At 40.6% G+C, this 19852-nt stretch overlaps 3 protein-coding genes across 4 annotated transcripts; 2 read left to right on the forward strand and 1 right to left on the reverse strand.

The window, feature by feature from the left end:
* Positions 1 to 3081: 3081 nt before the first annotated feature.
* On the forward strand, positions 3082 to 4056 carry LOC103413422 (F-box/kelch-repeat protein At1g57790-like). Its single transcript, XM_008351887.3, has one exon. It carries the CDS (start codon positions 3082 to 3084, stop codon positions 4054 to 4056), a length of 975 nt encoding a protein of 324 aa, XP_008350109.3.
* Positions 4057 to 5870: 1814 nt separating this feature from the next.
* On the forward strand, positions 5871 to 7560 carry LOC103449243 (secoisolariciresinol dehydrogenase). 2 transcript variants are annotated; one of them, XM_029089240.2, is made up of 3 exons: positions 5871 to 6044; positions 6153 to 6227; positions 6353 to 7560. In XM_029089240.2, the coding sequence occupies exons 1-3, from the start codon at positions 6025 to 6027 to the stop codon at positions 7152 to 7154; spliced, it is 897 nt and encodes a 298-aa protein (XP_028945073.2). In that variant the 5' UTR covers positions 5871 to 6024; the 3' UTR covers positions 7155 to 7560. The 2 variants fall into 2 exon arrangements, with proteins under 2 accessions (XP_028945073.2, XP_070664270.1); XM_070808169.1 differs by having other exon boundaries at positions 5892 to 6044; positions 6350 to 7560.
* A 609-nt stretch (positions 7561 to 8169) lies between these two features.
* Positions 8170 to 13801, reverse strand: LOC103413419 (auxin response factor 2A-like). The gene is made up of 14 exons (XM_008351885.4): positions 13687 to 13801; positions 13183 to 13295; positions 12112 to 12207; positions 11964 to 12020; positions 11676 to 11831; positions 11353 to 11437; positions 10946 to 11036; positions 10708 to 10872; positions 10464 to 10589; positions 10254 to 10329; positions 10021 to 10159; positions 9273 to 9892; positions 8908 to 9098; positions 8170 to 8806 (listed from the first exon to the last, which is right to left on the reverse strand). The coding sequence occupies exons 1-14, from the start codon at positions 13799 to 13801 to the stop codon at positions 8713 to 8715; spliced, it is 2124 nt and encodes a 707-aa protein (XP_008350107.4). The 3' UTR covers positions 8170 to 8712.
* Positions 13802 to 19852: the final 6051 nt, after the last annotated feature.

Consider the following 19852-nt stretch of genomic DNA (forward strand, 5'->3'; position numbering starts at 1 on the left):
TTTTTAGCTGAATCATAAGGACAAATATACCCCCACCAGCCAAGAGTTCTTGCCTTTTGTTCCCTTTTTAATGTCTTTTTAGCTGAATCATAAGGACAAATATACCCCCACCAGCCAAGAGTTCTTGCTATACTGGGATACTTTTTTGAGTTTATTCTTTTAACTTCATCTACAATTTTCATATATTTCTACAGGTTCTTTGTGAATATATCAAGATGAAATGCAAGAACAAAATATTAAAGACACCAAGATTTTAACGAGGTTCATCAACAGTCAGTTTAACTGGAGTACGTCATCGGAGCAGTAGGAGCTCACCCAATAATCCACTATCAATCAAATGAGAGTTTACAAAGTGTTGTCAATCTCACAACCCAAATGCCCAATACACCCAATAGCTCTCTCACACCAAAGAAACAAATAGAGAGAAATATAATGAATAATTTCCTCTCTATACAAAGTTCAAAGCTATTACAGCAAATAACATTTTGATGGAGTGAGAACTAAACAATGAGAGGGCACACTTTCTTCTTCTCTCCAAAATGAAGCTACTGAAAAAACCAATATGTGCTCTCTATTTTTCTGCTACTATGTGGCTGCCTTGCTCTCTCAAAGATGGGCTACTAAAACAAATGGTGCTCACCCTTCTCTCACATTTGGCTGCACACTTTCATCTATAAGAAAGCATCCAAAAACAAAACCAATAATAAGGCTACTTGCTAGCCTTTACCTTTTTTTTCTACAAACATCATCATGACCCTTTTTATCTTTTCAACAAACATAATAACGTTTTCTACCTTTTTTGTTTATTTTATTTAGCCGAAAGTTGTTTTGTCATTTGGTCATAATTCAACATAGTAATCGTAAAAATGATCGAGAGTCGAAGACCCGTCAGTTCAAAGGGGTATGGATCTACCCAAAGTTCTACCAAACCTCTCCAAGTGATCAGACTTGGTAATATTTATCAATTACTAGATCAAATCAATTCAGATATTGGTTTTTGGGTCTTGCTTATTTTTTTGTTGGTGAACTTGGTTTTGCTACTTTTACCGAAATAATTGTAGCCATTGCTAGAACACTTTTCTTCTTTTAGTACTGTTTAACATTCTTCCTAATCAAAATAAGCACTCAATGGCACGGAGAGTGTTGTTTATAACGAGACGAATTATTTTTCGAGCGATGATGATGCGGAAGAATGGACAAAATGTGACTTCAAAGGGGTATATGGACCTACCCTAGACTCTACCAAACCTCTCCAACAGATCTCACTTGGTAAAAATTTGATCAGTGCTTCATCCATCAATCATGGAATCGAACGCTAGCTTCTCACCATTGTTCTTACCATTGTTGTGCTTCAGTTTACCAGAAAGTGTTAGTAGTTTCCAAGACAAAGTTGGGTGCTTTGACAACTTAACCTCACCAATTAAATCTGTCCCCTTTTAATTAGTAATTTCATCGCGACTGTCACATTGTGACTTGCGGTTCTACATCAGAAATCCATGACATATCAATAATGTCGTGAATTCATATTATAATACATATGCTACGAATTCAAAGATTGACTACCTCCATGACAGATTAGTGGATAGAGATGGAGGAGGAGAAGGATGAAAACCATAAGCCATTGCAGGAGAAAACTTCAAATTAAATTCTAAGGAAATAAATGCGATGTAGGAACTATATCACAGATCATTGATATGCCAATAAATCACCAACACTTCAACAATCAAACAGAATGACGGAACTATAAACTCAAATATAAAACCAGTTGAAAAACATACCTGCAGAACTTGAACTCGAAGAAGCCATAGTAGCTTCACAACCAAACAATCTGCTCCTCTTTAGCAAAACTAGAAAGCTCTTTGAACAATACAATAGGTATTCAATACAAGATGAGCCGTAAAATTTGCAAGAGCAATGATTGAGGTTATATATAGCGTTAATCCAACTCATTCTCCCATTAGAATTAGTGTTGAACTCTAAAACAAAACCTTTTCACACAATGAGTGTACAAGATCAATTAGTGCAGGATCCAAAAACTTTTCCCAAAGGAACACTAAAAGCACTCATAATCCTACAAGAAATAGGATTCATACGAACACCTTATCAAGACTTTTCCATTCAAGAATTCATCCAATATTATAGCTAATCCTCAAACATATTTCATACTCACAATCTAACATGCGAAACAATGTAAAAGTAGTGGAACTAACAAAACAACCCTAAAACTAATGAAAACGTTGTTTTGAACCCTAAACAACTCCGAACGCCTCTAAACTGCACGCATCATACGTCAAAGCAACTTCTTTAATCCTACGTCAGTGAGTTATTCCTAAAATATGTTGATACATTTGGGTTCAACTCTAATTGTCTATTTATCCATTTAAGCAAGCTATATTAGTTATTTAATTATTTACTTTTACAGTTCAAGAAGGCAATGAAAAGCTGCAGTGAACTACTGAAATTAGAACTCTCGAGTTGTGGTTATAAAATGGTATAGTAATACTCTTGTGCCATTAACAACCCTTCGATTGACGTTGTTCTTTTTCTGGTAGGGCTTCTTCATCCTAAATCCCAGAGGTATGAACATTGTTATACATTGTTCGATCACTATTAATTATGATTTACACACATCCATCTTGTCCGTACGGTCCCTTTTCTCTCTGGTCTTTTTGCATAGATAAAATAAATCCAGAATCTATGGACAGAAACAAGGAGAGTAGATATAAGGGTATATTTCGGGCTTGCAGAAATTATTTCCTATCTTTGAATTGAGAGAAATTGAACACCATGTACTATTACAATAATTCGGGTTCAACGAAACTCTTGACATTCTTGAATTTTGATGATGTCTTTTATGTTTTACGTGTTTTTTTCTTGGTGAAATTAGGTATATGCTATGAATCATTAATCCAAAAACCAATTAATTACGAATACTTACAGATAAAGAATGTGCCTCGCTTTAATCTGTGTAATTCTTTTTCACATGCATGCTCCTTGTTGTGTTTGGTCTGTCTTTTGCCATGTTCCTTAATTGTAACATATGTAGTTGGGGCCCTTGACAGTTGCAGCCATATATATGCAATGAGCAACTGTGCCAAAAGGTACGAAGGCCAATGGTCCGATCTTCCCCCTGAACTTGTCTCGGACATAGCAGACCGTCTAGGCACCGACGAGCTTCAAAGTTTTCGCACTGTCTGCAAGGCTTGGAATTCAGCTTCTTACACAGCCGTAGCCAAAGTCGAACCTGCACCGGATATTAAACCCTGGTTTCTACTCTATGGGATCACGGACAATGAGCTTAACAAAGATTCTGATCTTCAAAGCCAGTTATTGGTAAAAAAAAGTGGTGAAAAGTACCCGATATGTCTTCCACAACTTGATGGAACGACAACTTGCCTTGCCTCGAACCAAGGATGGCTTCTTTTGTTCCAACCAGGAGGTTCAATGTTCTTTTTTCGCCCCTTCGTTCCAATGAAAATAGACCTCCCGAAATTCCCAGCCTCAGAGCTCTCTGATCATGTCGCTGCATTTTCGTCTCCCCCAACTTCCCAAGATTGCATGGTTTGCGTCATGAGCCGGAAGAGTGATGGAGAATTTGAGCTGAATGTGCTTCACCGTGGAGCCAATGAATGGACACAACACAAGTATGATCGTCCCATTGATACAATCAAATGCGCTGCTTATCGCAACGGAGAATTCTATTTTCTAGACAGTAAGAGTGGTTATATCACGTTTGCTAAAGACTTGAGCTGGAATCGTGATTATTTAGTTGAAGTTAGCAATGAAGTGACTGAATGCAGGCCATCGCCGGATTATTTTTATACCGAGGACAGTTATTTTCAGACGAAGGACATGAAGAAGAAGCTGGGGTTGGCAGATGATGTCTCGATATCTACGTGTGGGACACTAAAGCAGTATCATGGCCTTCCCCAGTTTGTTTTCAATGAGACTATTTCCAGTAATCGTGTTCAAGAACCCGAAAGCCGGCAATTCAAAGGGGTATGGATCTACCCGAAAATGTTCTATCAAACCTCTCTCAAAGATGAGACATGGTAAGGCTGCGTACGCTAGATATTTCTTCTGGCTCTCGTAAAGCGGGGAGCCTTGTTGGAATTTAGGTCGCCCTTACTACCGGTCTTCATACTGATTTTCTACTGTTTTCGGGGGAACTTAATTTACTTGTCGAAAGAAGCCTTATAAAAACTTGAATTGCTTTTTGGGTTTTGTTTTTTGTTGGCGAAGTTAAATTTAATTTGTTAATTATGCTACATTTTGAGTTTAAGAAGGTGACGAAGAAGTCCGATATGCATGATTCAGTTGTTGAAAATCGACATACTATTTCGTATACACGAATGCCGAATGGTAACTAAGGAATGCAGTTGGAATGCAGTTTCAGTCAAAACCCAAAACAACTTATGGCAAAAACTTCATCATTCCATGTCATCCTGTGTATATGTTTTTCCTTCGTAACCCGACATACTTTAAGGTATTAAAATTGTATCAATATGTGCTTTTGATTTGAATTGATTGTATGATAATTTAGGTGTTGCGCTTGAGACCCTTATATGGGCTACCGTGTAAGCCACAATTGCACCGCATGGACAAAAAAAACTCTTCAATATAATGGGGGATAAAGTTCAAAGAGACAAAAAAGATATACCGAAATGAAGATAAAAATTTAAGTACCAAAAATAAAGATCATACATTACAAGAGAAGTAAAACAATAGTCTCATTCAATATCACCAAGATAACATAGAACACAATTAATTAGTTTTGAATCTAGAACACGTTTTACCGTGATAGTGTAAAACAATCATGTCTATGCACCTTGGTACAAGTTTGATTTCCACAGAGTTCCCTCCCCCTAACAATTAACAATCTAACCCACTAACGCTATTGTGCGGGGGAGGTATGAGGATGACGTTTTATTCCATACTTCTTGCGCAACAAGAAATGTGGATGAGGACGAAGGCCATGAAGGGTAATGTCCTAAGAAACAGTTTAGAAATTGTTGGCTATGAAATATTTGCATATGTCATCAAACTTCAACTTGTTTATGATGGTACAACCTCACCCAAATTCGAACTTATTTACGATACCACCATTGCGCCAAAAACTTCAACTTACATACAAAATTATCACCGCCCATTGTCCATCTAATTAAAGAAAGTTAGGCGTCTTTGGATTAAAAACAAAAAAGTTTATGAAGCCCTTTTGTATTAGTTTTCTAAAGAAAATAAGAAATAAAAATCCTACCTTCCAATCTTGTAGGCTTTCTTATAATTTGGAAAGAGAAAATAGGTTTTTAATTGTTGTAATTTCTTGGTCGCAATTGATTATGAAAAATGCCACATTTGTTTCAAAAATGCACTTAAATCCCAATACCATGAGAAATGACACTTCACCGCCACCTTATGAAACTACTTTGTCATGTCCATCATCACCATTTCAATAATAAAAACTTAAAAATAATAATGTTTATTAATAAGTTGGTCGTTGAAAAGTTTATGACAATTCATATAAAATCACTACAATTTGCAAAAGTATATCATTTAATTTATTTCTTTTTCAAAAAGGTATACATTAAAAGTCTAAAAAATCTTTAAAAATTTATAATAATCGGTAAAAGCGTACTAAAATCTGGTCAAAATCTCTCACTTTAAAACTCATCAAAATTCCATAGAAATCATATGCACCGCACCCACCTTAGAGAAACTGTTGGAGATGTGACAAAATCATATACAAAATTCTGTACCAAAAACAAAGAAACAAAATGCATGTGTCACATGCACCGTGTAACGAAGTCATTGGACCACACGTCCACATGTGCACCAATATATTAAGAATGCTTTATTTTTCTTGAGTCTTCCTTCCTTACCTTCTTCCTACTTGTCGGTCCAACCCCAACCAAAAGCATATAAAATCAACCGCTGGCCAAGATTTGAAGGGTAGAAATTCACTCAAAGGTGCAAGTCGAACCAGTTGAGCTCAAATATCAGAAACCCCATCTTTGTCCTTCAAGTATGCTCAAGGTTGCATTCAGGTAAGCTTCTCCTTTTGTTTTTTCTTTATAGTTCAAGCGATATTCTAATTAATTTAATCTATTCTAATTAATTTAATCTAATAATGAAGAATTCGAACTTGAGTGCAGAAAAAATGTCACCATTTCAAGAGCTCTTTTGGCTTCTCCGAGCTTCAATATGGGATTTTCATCCCATACTGGGAGGTAGGCGAAATCGAATAGGTATTCGGGTGAATGATTTAAATTCCTGAATACCCTTTTTTCGATTTCGATTACATTTCTCATCTGCTTGCCCTTTTGTTGATTTGGTTTCATGTGTGACAAAGCAGGCTTGAAGGCAAAGTGGCATTGATTACCGGAGCAGCAAGCGGCATAGGTAAGGCAACCGCATCGAAATTCATCAGCAATGGCGCCAAAGTTGTCATTGCCGATATCCAACAGGACCTCGGCCAGCTTACGGCGAAAGAGCTCGGTCCAAAGGCGACGTTCATTGCCTGTGATGTCACGAAAGAGTCCGACATCTCCAACGCCGTTGATTTCACCATCTCCGAACATAGCCAGCTTGACATTATGTACAGCAATGCTGGGGTACCCTGCTACACACCCCCGAGCATGGTGGATCTCGACCTAGCAGCATTCGACCGTGTCATGAGCATTAACGTGCGTGGAGTCGTGGCAGGAATGAAGCACGCATCGCGCGTGATGATCCCGCGTAAAACTGGCTCCATTCTTTGCACAGCCAGCGTGACGGGACTGATGGGAGGACTAGCACAGCACACATATTCCGTCTCCAAGTCTTCTGTCATTGGCATTGTGAAGTCCGTGGCTTCAGAGCTATGCAGGCATGGAATCCGAGTCAACAGCATATCGCCATTTGCGATTCCAACCCCGTTTGTGATCGAGGAACTGACTCAAATTTTCCCGGGGGTTGATAGACAACGGCTGATGGAAATAACGCACAGTGCAGGAGTCTTGGCCGGCGCAAAATGCGAACCCAACGACGTTGCCAACGCTGCACTTTACCTAGCTTCAGATGAGGCTAAATATGTTAGTGGCCATAATTTGGTTGTTGATGGAGGTTTTACATCTTTCAAGAATTTGGAATTTCCTGCACCAGATCAGGTGCATTAAGCATTCATTCATTGTCACTACTTATTTGCAAATTGCAAAGTGATGTAGAACAAATAGCAAGTGGATTGAAGAGGAGATGGACAGACGGAACGGGAATTTTCATATTTGGCGTCCATGTTCCAATTTTGGCTCATGGCACTTTTCTGGAAAGAAAACGACGTTGTGGTTTAAACTCACTGCTTTGCTGTAATGTACGATGGGATTTCGCCATCCGAGACCGTTTAGACTCCCAAAACTGCATTTTAAAATCTGTAATAAAAATCGAACTTTTCATTTGTCATCCAATTAATGTCGTTCTTGAGTTATTCCAAGGTGTTGTAATCATTTTATTTAAGCCATTGGCTGGCTCCTGTTGTAATCATCTATCAATTATTAATCAAACAACCGTTTGAGATTTCTCTCGAAATCTAGTGGACTTCAGAGCTCGTTCTTAGGGCTTACGTTGGTATCTCTCATTAGCTTCATGCTGAGTGACAAAGGATATACATCTATAAATAGCTAAGATGTGAGGATCTCTAGATCCAATAGGATCCAAATCCTGGGTTATTTTCTTCCTCTGTTTCTGTTGGATTTTGTCTGGTGAGAAAACGGTTGGTGGCTGCAAACTTTGTAAAGTTTTGATCCTTTTGGATTAGGGTCGGCCTGTGGGTACTACGACGTGAGGGGGGGCCAAACTAGGCCCAATATAAACGAGGATCCTGCTATCTTATGAACACGTACTCAATACGAACATTTGAAATGTCATAACTTAAACAAATTTAGTCAAAATAGTCTGTCAAATTGGCATAACTCTATACTTTAATCCCTGACAATAAAATTGATTGAAGTGGCTTCTGAATTCATCTAACGTAACTCATTAAGGTGCTTCCATAAAAAAAATCTGTCAATGCCATTATTAAATTGTCACGTGAACGATCGCCTAACCACATTTTTGTCAAGCCAACCCCTCCACTTAGCGACGATATTGAAAGATATTTCATGGAAATACATGGAAATATCAAAATGATTTACGGTAGACAAACTCAAAGACCACTTCTATCAATATTCACCGTCAGTGAACAAAGTAAAGATTTGTGTCAATCTCAAGGACCTTTTTTACTAAAAACTTTTGCAAATTCTAGAGTCCATCATTCGGATCATGTGACTGTGCGACACTTCGAAGGTCTATTACATCATCTAATGAGTATTATATCGTCTGATTTGCCTAATACACCATCTAATAGGTCACTTGTAGGCGTTGGTACTTCATACGTTCTAGCAACTTAAAAAAACAACAACCATCCAATGGTAAAATCTTAGGCTCCCTGTCTCACAAAACACTAGCATTCTTCAAACAACAACCAACGATATTTTTATGCTTTTGGTTTAACTTAAACAATATGCATACTGAATCTGCATTGCTACCCTTGAACTGCAAATTGTCACGGTTGCATTGGCATACGTACCGCAAAGCGCTCATCGGTGTTTCAATTAGACATGTTTGCCGGTACCATGTGTTCGCTGTCTTGCGCGCAATCTCATTTGAGCAGATAAACACATGTGACCTCTTAGCGAATCCTTAGACGGATACTGCATTCAGGGAGCCTGGATTCAGATTGTCGATTTCATTTTTTGGACAGATGAACAATCGCTGCGCCATGGACAGGAATTCGCTGCATATGTAGCGTGATTACCAAGTTAGTAACAGATCAGATGGTAAAGCACAACAGATATCGAAAACTTTTAAGTCACAGCATAAGTTCTAGTTCTTAACTGCCACGGGTAATCTCCTACCAGCATCCTGTCTCCGACGTCATCCATGTAGGTTACCTGCCATCCACTGCTTCCACCGATCAGGCTTCCTTTGAAATCGAACATCTGGTCAAGCTCACGAATGAGTTCATTGTAACCATCAAAGCGCGTGAGATCAATCGATCTTCCAACAGGAGCTCCATGTTTGAGCACCTGAAAGAGCGTCAAAATCTTGTCAGGATTAGCTAGCCTTCAGCAACCAATCCACCCTATGCGGATGCTTGCTTGTTAAGTAAACATACAAATACATCTTAAGTTCAATTAGCATAAATTTTTCCTCTACTTGTTCGGAAAGGCAACTCAGAAGACGTTATATGCATAATGTACCTTTATGCGACTCCTGTTACTGACAGAGCAACATTTCCTGCATTGTTTCTCTGAACGAACACCAGAGACACTCTTCGATGTCTCTGACAGCTGGATTGTTTCAGAAACACTTGAATGATATATTGGAGGAGTAGAACAAGGACTATAAAGTTCAATAGAATTGGCAACTTGGGGTGAAGGAAGCTCCGGGTAACTAGTAACTATCTTGACTCCAAAAAGCATTGTGGTCTTGGGTTGGACAAGTGGCGATTGAGTCTCACTCCTCAGTTCGAAGGTTCTCAATTTCTGGGACCCCGAGGACCAAATATTTGGAACTGACATGCTTCTTTTACACGCGCCACTGTCAAAGACTCCGAAACCAAACATTGGTGGCCATTGGTTAGTAAGGCTTGGAGCTTTTGGACTGCCAGGACATTGATAAAATGAGTCGTTCATTGGAACGTTGAGATTGTTTTCCAATCCCAACTGTGTGTAGTCCCAGTCAGGATTTGGGGGTGGAATGAACTGTAATAGCTGTTTTGGTGTACCCGGTTCATGAGCAGGTGGATCACTAGTTTCTTGACCTTGAAAGACCTTTTTTTTTCTTGGACGTGTGGACTCAACTGAAATCAGCAATGAGCCTAATAGGAGAAAAACAGAGATAAGTTGAAGAATCCTGAGCTAAATTCCATTAAAACTGAGTTGAAGAATGAAGCGTTTATGAAATCTAGGCAAACTTTCCGCGAGGAGATATATAAGAGTTACTGACCGTTCCTGGCCAAGCTAGAAATCCCGGGTGATGGCAAATCAGGTAAACGTGCCCTCTTGTTAGGTTTGAGAGGTACGATATTCCAAGGAGAGAGCCTTTCAGAATGGAAGCAGGTATCTGATGCGGTATCCAATCGCACCTGGAAGGACACATAAAAAAATGGAACAATTAGAAACAGATGCTAAGAGAATTATTTATGAGATTGAAATGGTCAGAAAACGGAACTTGGGTACCTTCAGACACCTCCATTCTGAATCGGGCCACCTCAAATAATCGTTGTCCTCGATATCTATAATAGTTCCTTCCAACCTGTTTCATACAATAACATGTTCGGTCTAAAGATCGCAGGTGTTTAAGGGGGGCAAAAGTAGATATATAATCAACAATGTCTAGTGGAACTTTTATCCATCCATTCTTGCATTCGCAAGTCATGGCTTGATTACCTCTTCTTCTGATCTGCACATTCTTCACCTTCGGAATACATTCTGAATCTCATTCCAATGGAATAGTCAATTTCGGCTGATTTCATGTATCGATCATAAGGAATTATGAATGCAGCAGGACTTGTCCTGCAGACACATAAACAGATTCATGCTTAAAACATAAGAAAATGTGTGTAATAGTACCCAATGACACTTTTACACATTCAAACTAAAAGTTATTAGCTCATAGGATCAAATAGCTTACCATGGACGGTAGTAAACAGTAAATATGGTACCAGTAGAAATGGCATGGAAAGCGCTGGCGAGTATGCCATGTTGCATGCTGTGGCCAGAAATGAGAGAAGCCGATGCAGTATCTTGTGTTTTGGTCGCACGGTGTATGCCAACACGCAGTTCTCCATTTTCTCCTCTGTGAAGTAAGAATAACTTAGAGAGAGGGAGGGAGGGAGGGAGGGAGGGAGGGAGAGAGACAGAGAGCATACCTGGCAAAGATACATGCATCCCCAGAAACAAGTCTTTTTGCAGTCACAAACGTAGTCCAACCACTAGTAAGCAAGTGCCTCCTTGGCTGACCTACATTACGGGGAATGCATCATAAGTTTAAGATTAGCCTTATCTGATGAATCCAGTTGAGAAAGTTAAGCGAAAAACACGCATGAGTAGCAAACCATAAAGCTGATTACATGAGCAGAAACTCGTTTGCAGTTGGATTATTTTGCATAATGTATTGCACAGAACCAGCCGCCAACCATGGAAATTGCATTCTTTTTCGCCTTGGCGCAATGAGGAATTTTTAAATTTTCTAAAACTACTACAAAAGAAGTACTAATAATGACACTTAAGTTGGTTTCACAGATGAATGTTCAAGAGCGTCTGAATTTAAAGATACCTCGAAATATATGGCGAAAGCTCCATTCATTTCCCTGCAAGTCCTTTGCTACCAAATCTTGTACTGGTGGCTGCTGAGACATGTCCTGCAAAACATTTGAAACATTTAAATGACCTAGCTTCTAAACCATATTATTTGATATAAATATTATGTGGTAGAGATGAGTGGAAAAAGTGATGAACTGATGCAAGACTGCCGATGACACTTGCATAATACAAAGTAATAGAAACAATAGACGCCTAATTCAAATTTATTAAGGCATTTATCCAATTGATTACTTAATGTGTATCATGTATTTTCGATGAAAAGACAAGGATACCAACCAGAGCTGGAAGGCATTCTTCAGCTTGTCGCTTCGGAACAGAGAATCCACCGTGGGAGCTTGTGTCTGACGGGGTAAGTGTCTTGCTAAAGGATATTGTACTGGTTCGCCGAGGCAAGGGTGGAGTATTTACTTCCTCTACACTTAGCTGGTCTTGCTGCAAGGTGCCAAAGCAGTACACTTATGTTGATGTTATATCCAAAATGTCATAGGAAGTTCCAAAGCGGATAAATAATGTAAATTTCCAATGAGACCGTAAAAAATGTCATCTGAGCACTCATCAGCGAACCTCGGTCACAGGAAGTAAGGTGATTTGAGCATACACTTCGTCTGTGTGAACTTCAGCCTACTCCGACAACAACCAAATTCAGATCAATCGCGAGCCGTTGAATTTTCAATTGCACATTTTGTTACACATCAAGAGAGAACTGATTTACCTTGAGTTGAACACATACAACATTGCAGAGGATCTTGGGAGGCAAATTGTATCTTGGCATTTCCATTTTACCGTCTTGGTTTGCATATGCCTCAACCTGTTCTAGATCAACAAGCAAACATGTCATCCATTTGAAACTCCTCACACGAAAAATCGAAAGGATCAACTGAAGTTCATAATCCGTGACGTATTTTAATGTTCATGCCCTCATTCTCAATGGACCATCAAAACAGTAAGAAAGAAAGTTACGTACGCTAGAGATGAGTGACACTATAACATTGTACTTGTACTATAATGACATTCCCGTTGCGTGAATGTTTTTCACTATGAAGCATGGATACGGATACGGATACATCAATACGACACGACATGACATGACAATACGGAAAATCTCTAAAAATTAAGATACGATACGCTATGGATACGGCAAATAAAAATGTATATAGCAATAAAACTATACATTTTAAAACATAATTCATCATTCAAAATTTAAGTACATTTGAGTTGTTAGAGAATAAAAGTTCGAAATCTAATCCTCTTTATACAGTAGAAGAAGAAGTGTGAGAGTCGTGTTCATGATTTTAATTAGAGGGAAGCTCTTTGTATTCATCACATTTCAATTATAGATGTCTCCTATTAATTTTTTCCTCCTCATTACCTTTTTTTGAAAGTGTAAATGTATCCTAAAAGCCGGATACGTGTATCTTAAATGTAGGATACGCGTATCCATCATGTCAAATATGTGTCTTCTATTAATTTTCTCCTCCTCATTACATTTTTTTGAAAGTGTAAATGTATCCTAAAAGCCAGATACGTGTATCTTAAATGTAGGATACGCGTATCCATCATGTCAAATATGTGTCCATCAATTAGGATACGTGTCAGATAAGTATTCGAGAGTATCAGGCAAGTATCGTATCCAATCAAATATCGAATACGAGATACGAGACCAAACAGAAGTATCCGTGCATTAGAGGTTTTTCACAATTTACTAGGGAAAAACAGACCAGGGGACAATGGAGCTGCCACAAAAGAAAAAGTAGTAAGGGGAATCAGGGGTGAGGAAGAGAACCTGTTCCTTATGACCTTGAAGAAAGTAGAAAACCTTCTCGCCGGGGCGGGGAACGTAAACATTTGCCCCGGCGCACGCATACCAGAGGTGTGTGTACAAATCATCTTTCTCACCTAACATCAAAATTCAAATCACATTCTGGTTTCAACGGAAAAATCATAACAACACAAAAACAAAATATTAAAAAAAAATTGGGGAAAAACTCAAACCATGAGAACCCTATTTTTGATATCTCTGAAAAATCAAAACCCCATTGAAGATTTTGCGGTTTTGATTCAAATTTTAATAATTAAAAAATAGAGTTATAAAAAAACCATATTTTATGCTAAAAACGAAAAAAAATCATTAAAATTTAATATTGGTCACAAATGGAAATAAAATTAAAATTAGTAACTAACAAAAATTATTAAAATTAATTTCAAAAAAAAATTAAAAATTAGAAATTAAAAATAAAAAACTAAAACAGTACAAATTAAGCAAGAGGACACCGGTTCAGCTCTACACCTTGGTCGTTGTTAGCTGCCGGCAAGGCGGCAGCGTCGGTACATCCGCTGCTTTCTCCAGCATTCACGGTGGCGGTCCGCGGTGGTCCTTCCACACCAGTGGTTCTCGGTGCCATATCTATTTATCAATTTTTTCTCTCCGCCGTCTGTAAAATGGGAAAAGTTGCAGAACGAAAAACTCAGAAAAATAGAAAAAAATGGTGAGAAATTAGTAGGGGGAGCTAGAGCGGAAGAGGACAAATAGGCGTTGAGAATCGGGTGTACCCGCGTCCACCGTAAAGTGACCTGCTTCCTTTAACGGCCTCTCTCTCTCTCCTCTCTCTCCCTCTAAGATCACACTTTCTCTTCCTCCACTGCTATATCACACTTCACACACCACCACACACCCCGGTCGTTTCACGCCGCTTCTCTCTCTCTCTCTCTCTCTCCTCTCTATCTCTCTCTACAAAAATGCCGACGGCGTGAGAGAGGCGTTGATCTTTCGGTTTGTTGTAACGTTTAATGGAAGCAGCAAGAGAGGAGAGAGAAAAGCTTTCTACTTTCTCTCTCTAATGCCTGTGTGATTCGGTACGCCTGCACCTGCCAGGCCCTTTTTGCTCCTCCCTCTCTCTCTCTCTCTCTCTCTCCCCCCCGCCCTCCTCACTCTCTCTATCTATCTACACACTCTCTCTCTCTCTCTCCTCACAGTTCTACACTCCACGAGTCGTTCTCTGTCCGAGCTGTGCTGGCTGGGCGATGTTAGCTAATCTACGCCGATGAGTCCGATGCGCTCTTTTGCATGCTCTCTAATCTCTCATGCATCTCTCTCTCCGTCGCCTTTTCCCGCTTGTGTGTCGCGGTCCTGGACTTAATTGTTTTGTCCTTTACTTGATTAATTAGTTGGTTAATCAGTTAATTAATTAATTAGTGTTGTGGTCTATTTTATCTGACAGAGGGACTAGGGCCGGCGGCAGAGAGAGAGAGGAGAGAGATGTGTGTTTGTAGAATTGTAGGGGAATGTGTGTGTTGTTATCCCTCCTACATTGTGCCTTTATTTATAGTAGTAAAGGGAGAGAAGATATTCCTTCTTCTCCAAGTAATACAAGTTGTAATAGGAAAGGATAACTAGAATCAAATCTTATCTAGGATTTACACGATCATACTTAAACTAGGAATGTTTACAACACTCCCCCTTGAGTGGGTAAATACTCAAGGTAGATTCAGCATCATGCAGAAGTTGAGGAAGTCGACTCGTTGGCACTGATTCCAAGGAACAACGCTTATTCTCAATAAGGTAGGAACTTGCATAAGTAGTAAGTCTCACTAAAAACCCTAAGGCTATGGCAAAAACCCAAGTAGGGACAAAATCCATAGTCTAAGGAAAAATGCGTGAGAAATGCAAAGTCAAAAGAAACGTCTACAGGACGTCATCAGGGATATGACCAGCCCAAGGTGGGTGCCTCGTTAAAACCTAGTTAGGTAGCAAAAACCCAGTGGGAAAAATGCTCCTAATCGTAGGGAAAAAGAGTACATTAAGATCAAGCAAGTATCCAGAAGATACTCCCCCTGAGTTTGACATAATTCCAAAGAGAAATAGCAAAGTTACAACTCAGAAAGTTTACGCATACCAATTCCATGAACAAGCTTCTGAAACGTCGCCTTCGGTAGTGATTTGGTGAAGAGGTCGGCCAGATTGTCTTGTGATCGGATTTGCGTGACTTCAATCTTCTGATGCTCTTGTTGTTGATGTGTAAAGAAGAACTTCGGCGCAATATGTTTGGTGTTGTCTCCTTTGATGTAACCCTTCTTGAGCTGTTCGATGCAAGCTGCGTTGTCTTCAAAAATCGTCGTCGGGGCATTAACGGCGGGATGAAGATCACAGGAGCTTCGAATATGGCCCACTACTGCTCTCAACCAAAAGCATTCCCGAGTTGCTTCATGTAAGGCGAGAATTTCAGCATGGTTAGACGAAGTGGCAACTAAGGTCTGTTTAGTTGACCTCCAAGATATTGCGGTGCCTCCAACGGTAAAGACATAACCCGTTTGAGAACGCGCCTTGTGCGGATCAGATAAGTATCCAGCGTCGGCATAACCAACAAGGCGAGAATCAACCCGATGAGCATAGGGTGCGGCATCACTCGAGGATTCGTAGGGATAAAATAAGCCCAAATTCGTAGTACCCTTAAGGTAACGGAAGATGTCTTTCACGCCAGTTCAATGTCTGCGTGTTGGTGCATTGCTGTATCTTGCCAAAAGATTAACAGCGAAGGAGATGTCGGGTCTAGTGCATTGAGCTAAGTACAATAAAGCGCCTATCGCACTTAGATAAGGAACTTCAGGCTCCAAAATCTCTTCATCATCTTCCTTCGGACGGAAGGGATCTCGCTTTGCATCTAGCGTACGAACGACCATAGGAGTACTCGAAGACTTCGCTTTATCCTCATTAAAACGGCGCAACACCTTATGGGTGTAGTTCGATTGATGTACTAGGATTCCATCCGAACAATGCTCTATCTCGAGACCGAGACAGTATCGAGTCTTACCTAGATCTTTCATCTCAAATTCCGACTTCAGGTGCGAAGCAGTTCTCGCGAGCTCTTCAAGAGTTCCGATGAGATTCATGTCATCGACATATACTGCAACAATCGCAAATCCGGAATGTGACTTCTTAATGAACACACAAGGGCATAGTTCGTTATTCACATATCCCTGACTAGTCAAATACTCACTTAAACGGTTATACCACATTCTTCCGGATTGTTTCAAACCGTATAGTGAACGCCTCAGCCGAATTGAGAGCGTGTTCCGGGGTTTGGAAATATTTGAACCAGTCAATGTAAGTCCTTCGGGAACTTTCATATAAATTTCCGTATCAAGATCCCCATAGAGATACGCGGTTACTACGTCTATCAGCTGCATATCCAGTTTTTCGGAAACTACCAAACTGATAAGGTATCGAAAAGTAATCACATCCATAATGGGTGAGTAAGTTTCGTCATAGTCAATCCCGGGGCGTTGTGAGAAACCTTGTGCTACAAGACGAGCTTTGTAACGCACAATTTCGTTCTTCTCATTACGCTTCCGAACGAAAACCCACTTGTAGCCAACGGACTTCACATGTGGAGGAGTAGGAACTACAGGTCCAAACACCTTACGTTTCGCAAGTGAATCAAGTTCGACTTGGATTGCTTGTTTCCAGTTTGACCAATTAGCTCTACGTCGACATTCATCAACGGAACGCGGTTCAATGTCATCGCTCAACATGATCTCAGTAGCTACTGCAAATGCTAATGCATCGTCGACAATCATCTCATTTCTACGCCACACATCATCTAAGCTAGCATAATAGACCGAAATCTCACGATTCTCGGGAGGAGGATTCGTCTCTTCAAGGACGCTTCCATAATCTAGAATTTCCTCATGAGTTGGGTAAAATGAGTAAGCGATAGTCGGATTCACGGTAGGCTCTTCAGGACCTTGTGCCGTGGTTTTCCTCTTCCGGGGGTGTGAATCCTTTGAACCAAGGGGTCTGCCACGCTTTTGTGTAGGGGCAGATGATTGGCTAGCCGCTAATGTACGTGGATCACCAGAATTGGCGTCCCGGGCTTCCAGGAGGGTAGTCCGTCATACATTTGGTACATCCATCTTTGCAGGCGTATTCACAGCTGGAATATGTGATCTTGTCACGCGCGCTAGATCGGTGAAAGCATCTGGCATGCTCTGAGCTATGCTCTGGAGATCTAATATGCGCTGCACTTCAGCTTCAGACTGAGCGGTGCGGGGATCTAAATGAGACAAAGTGGGAGTCGTCCACGATAATTCGCGTCGTTCATTAGGAACGTTGACGTTCTTATCTCCCCCTAACGACGGGAAGACTGTCTCATAGAAGTGACAATCCGCGAAACGAGCGGTAAACAGATCGCCTGTCAAAGGTTCTAATTAACGAATAATCGAAGGAGAATCATATCCGACATAGATTCCCATCCTTCGCTGAGGCCCCATTTTTGTACGTAAGGGCGGCGAGATCGGCACATAGACCGCACAACAAAAAACGCGCAGATGCGATATGTCGGGTTCGCATCCGGTGACCAACTGAAGGGCACTAAATGGTTGTGTCGCAACAGGCCTCAGGCGGACCAACTTTGCTGCGTGCAATATTGCATGGCCCCAAGCAGCGATCGAGAGCTTGGTACGTATGACCAACGATCGAGCAATCATTTGTAAACGCTTAATGAAAGCCTCTGCCAGGCCGTTCTGGGTGTGAACATAGGGTACATGATGTTCAACTTCAACCCCAACCGACATGCAATAGTCATCAAAAGTTTTAGATGTGAATTCTCCAGCATTATCCAATCAAATAGATTTGATCGGATAATCAGGGTGGTGAGCCCTGAGCTTGATAACCTGAGCCAACAGTTTGGAGAATTCAGCGTTCCTTGTGGACAACAAGCACACGTGTGACCAACGTGTAGAAGCGTCAACCAAAACCATAAAATATCTAAATGGTCCGCAGAGAGGTTGAATCGGTCCACAAATGTCCCCCTGAATCCGTTGTAGAAAAATGGGAGGATTCGAACGAATCTTGTCATAAGAAGGCTTAGTAATAAGCTTTCCCATAGAACATGTTTGACATGCAATTTCATGGATCGAACCTAAGCTTCGGGTTAGTGGATGCCCGTGTGAAGTTTTGAGGATACGGCGCATCGCTATTCATCCAGGATGTCCCAAACGATCATGCCAAAGTGTAATTTCGTGCGCGGTCCCTGTGGTAGGGCCGGCCACATAGTGGCATTCTATGGGGCGTATGGTCGTAATATACAGACCACTCGGGTTACGCTCCATCTTTTCTAGAATACGCTTCTGGCCATATTCGTAGGAAGTTACGCACAGAAATTCAACTCCGTTTTCTACGTGGGTTTCAGCGTGGTAATTGTTATCTCTAATGTCCTTGAAACTTAGTAACGTTCTTCCGGAACGTGGAGAATAGAGTGCCTCAGCAATGGTCAAGATTGTACCATTGGACAACATTATACGTTCCTTACCGTATCCTTCGATCAGGTTGGATGGGCCTGAGAGGGTTGTCAGAGGTGCATTCTTAGGTACGAAGTTAGTGAAATAGATGCGTTCACGCAAAACAGTATGCGTGGTTGCACTATCTGCCAGACAACTAACTTTCCCACTAGTCATACCTAGAATGAAAAATTAATTTGAATCGGTCACATGCATAAAAGTTTATAAAAACAAGTATCAATTCAAAATAATTTCATTTATTCAAGGAAAAAACTTAATATCCAAAATAAATCGCCAACTAATAATCCAAAACATAAAGGAAAATTGTTCAAAATCAACCAAAAAACAAGGTGGGGTTCGGCCACTAGGTGGAATTCGGCCCCAATTGTCTTATTTTAACTGAAAAATAAGTCTATGTCTAAGATTCTAATCTTCCATAGGAGTGGTATCCTCCTGAAAATCAGAAACCTCCATCTTTGTAGTCTCCGGTTCGTCCACTTGCAGGAAGTTTGATTCAAACTTCGTACGACGAGAATGATATGCATCCACAACCTTCTTGGGAGCACGGTAAATACGGGACCAATGGTCCTTGGAACCACAACGATAGCACATATCGTCATTCATTGTGGCAGGTGCTTTGCCCTTATTCTTGAAGTTCGGGGCCTTGGGAGCGAGGTTTGGGCGCTTCTGGGCTTTGTTTCCTCCCTTGGATGGGTCTTGGCTCTGTTGACCTTGGTGGGATGGCTTCTGGCCGCCCTTACCACGCCTCTTTTGGCGTTTTGGGTGCTAATTAGTGCTATAATGTGCTTCAGGCACAGCAGTAGCCCCAGTAGGTCGAGCTTGATGATTCTTCATCAACAGCTGGTTCTGCTTTTCAGCAAGAAGTAAAACAGAGATCAAATCCGAGAACTTAGTGAACTTCTGAGCTCTATATTGTTGCTGCAGGACAATATTAGAAGCAGAGAAGGTCGAGTAGGTCTTCTCCAGGAGATCCTCTTCAGTCAAAGTTTCATTGCAAAACTTGAGAAGTGATCGGATTCGACAAACTTCAGAATTATATTCATTCACAGACTTAAAGTCTTGGAAGCGCAAGTGCTGCCAGTCGTGTCTTGCTTCAGGCAAGAATATGTCCTTTTGGTGATCGAAACGAGCAGCCAAAGCGACCCATAATGCACGTG

Source organism: Malus domestica, chromosome 11 (assembly GCF_042453785.1).
Source record: "Malus domestica chromosome 11, GDT2T_hap1".
Lineage (NCBI taxonomy): Eukaryota > Viridiplantae > Streptophyta > Magnoliopsida > Rosales > Rosaceae > Malus > Malus domestica.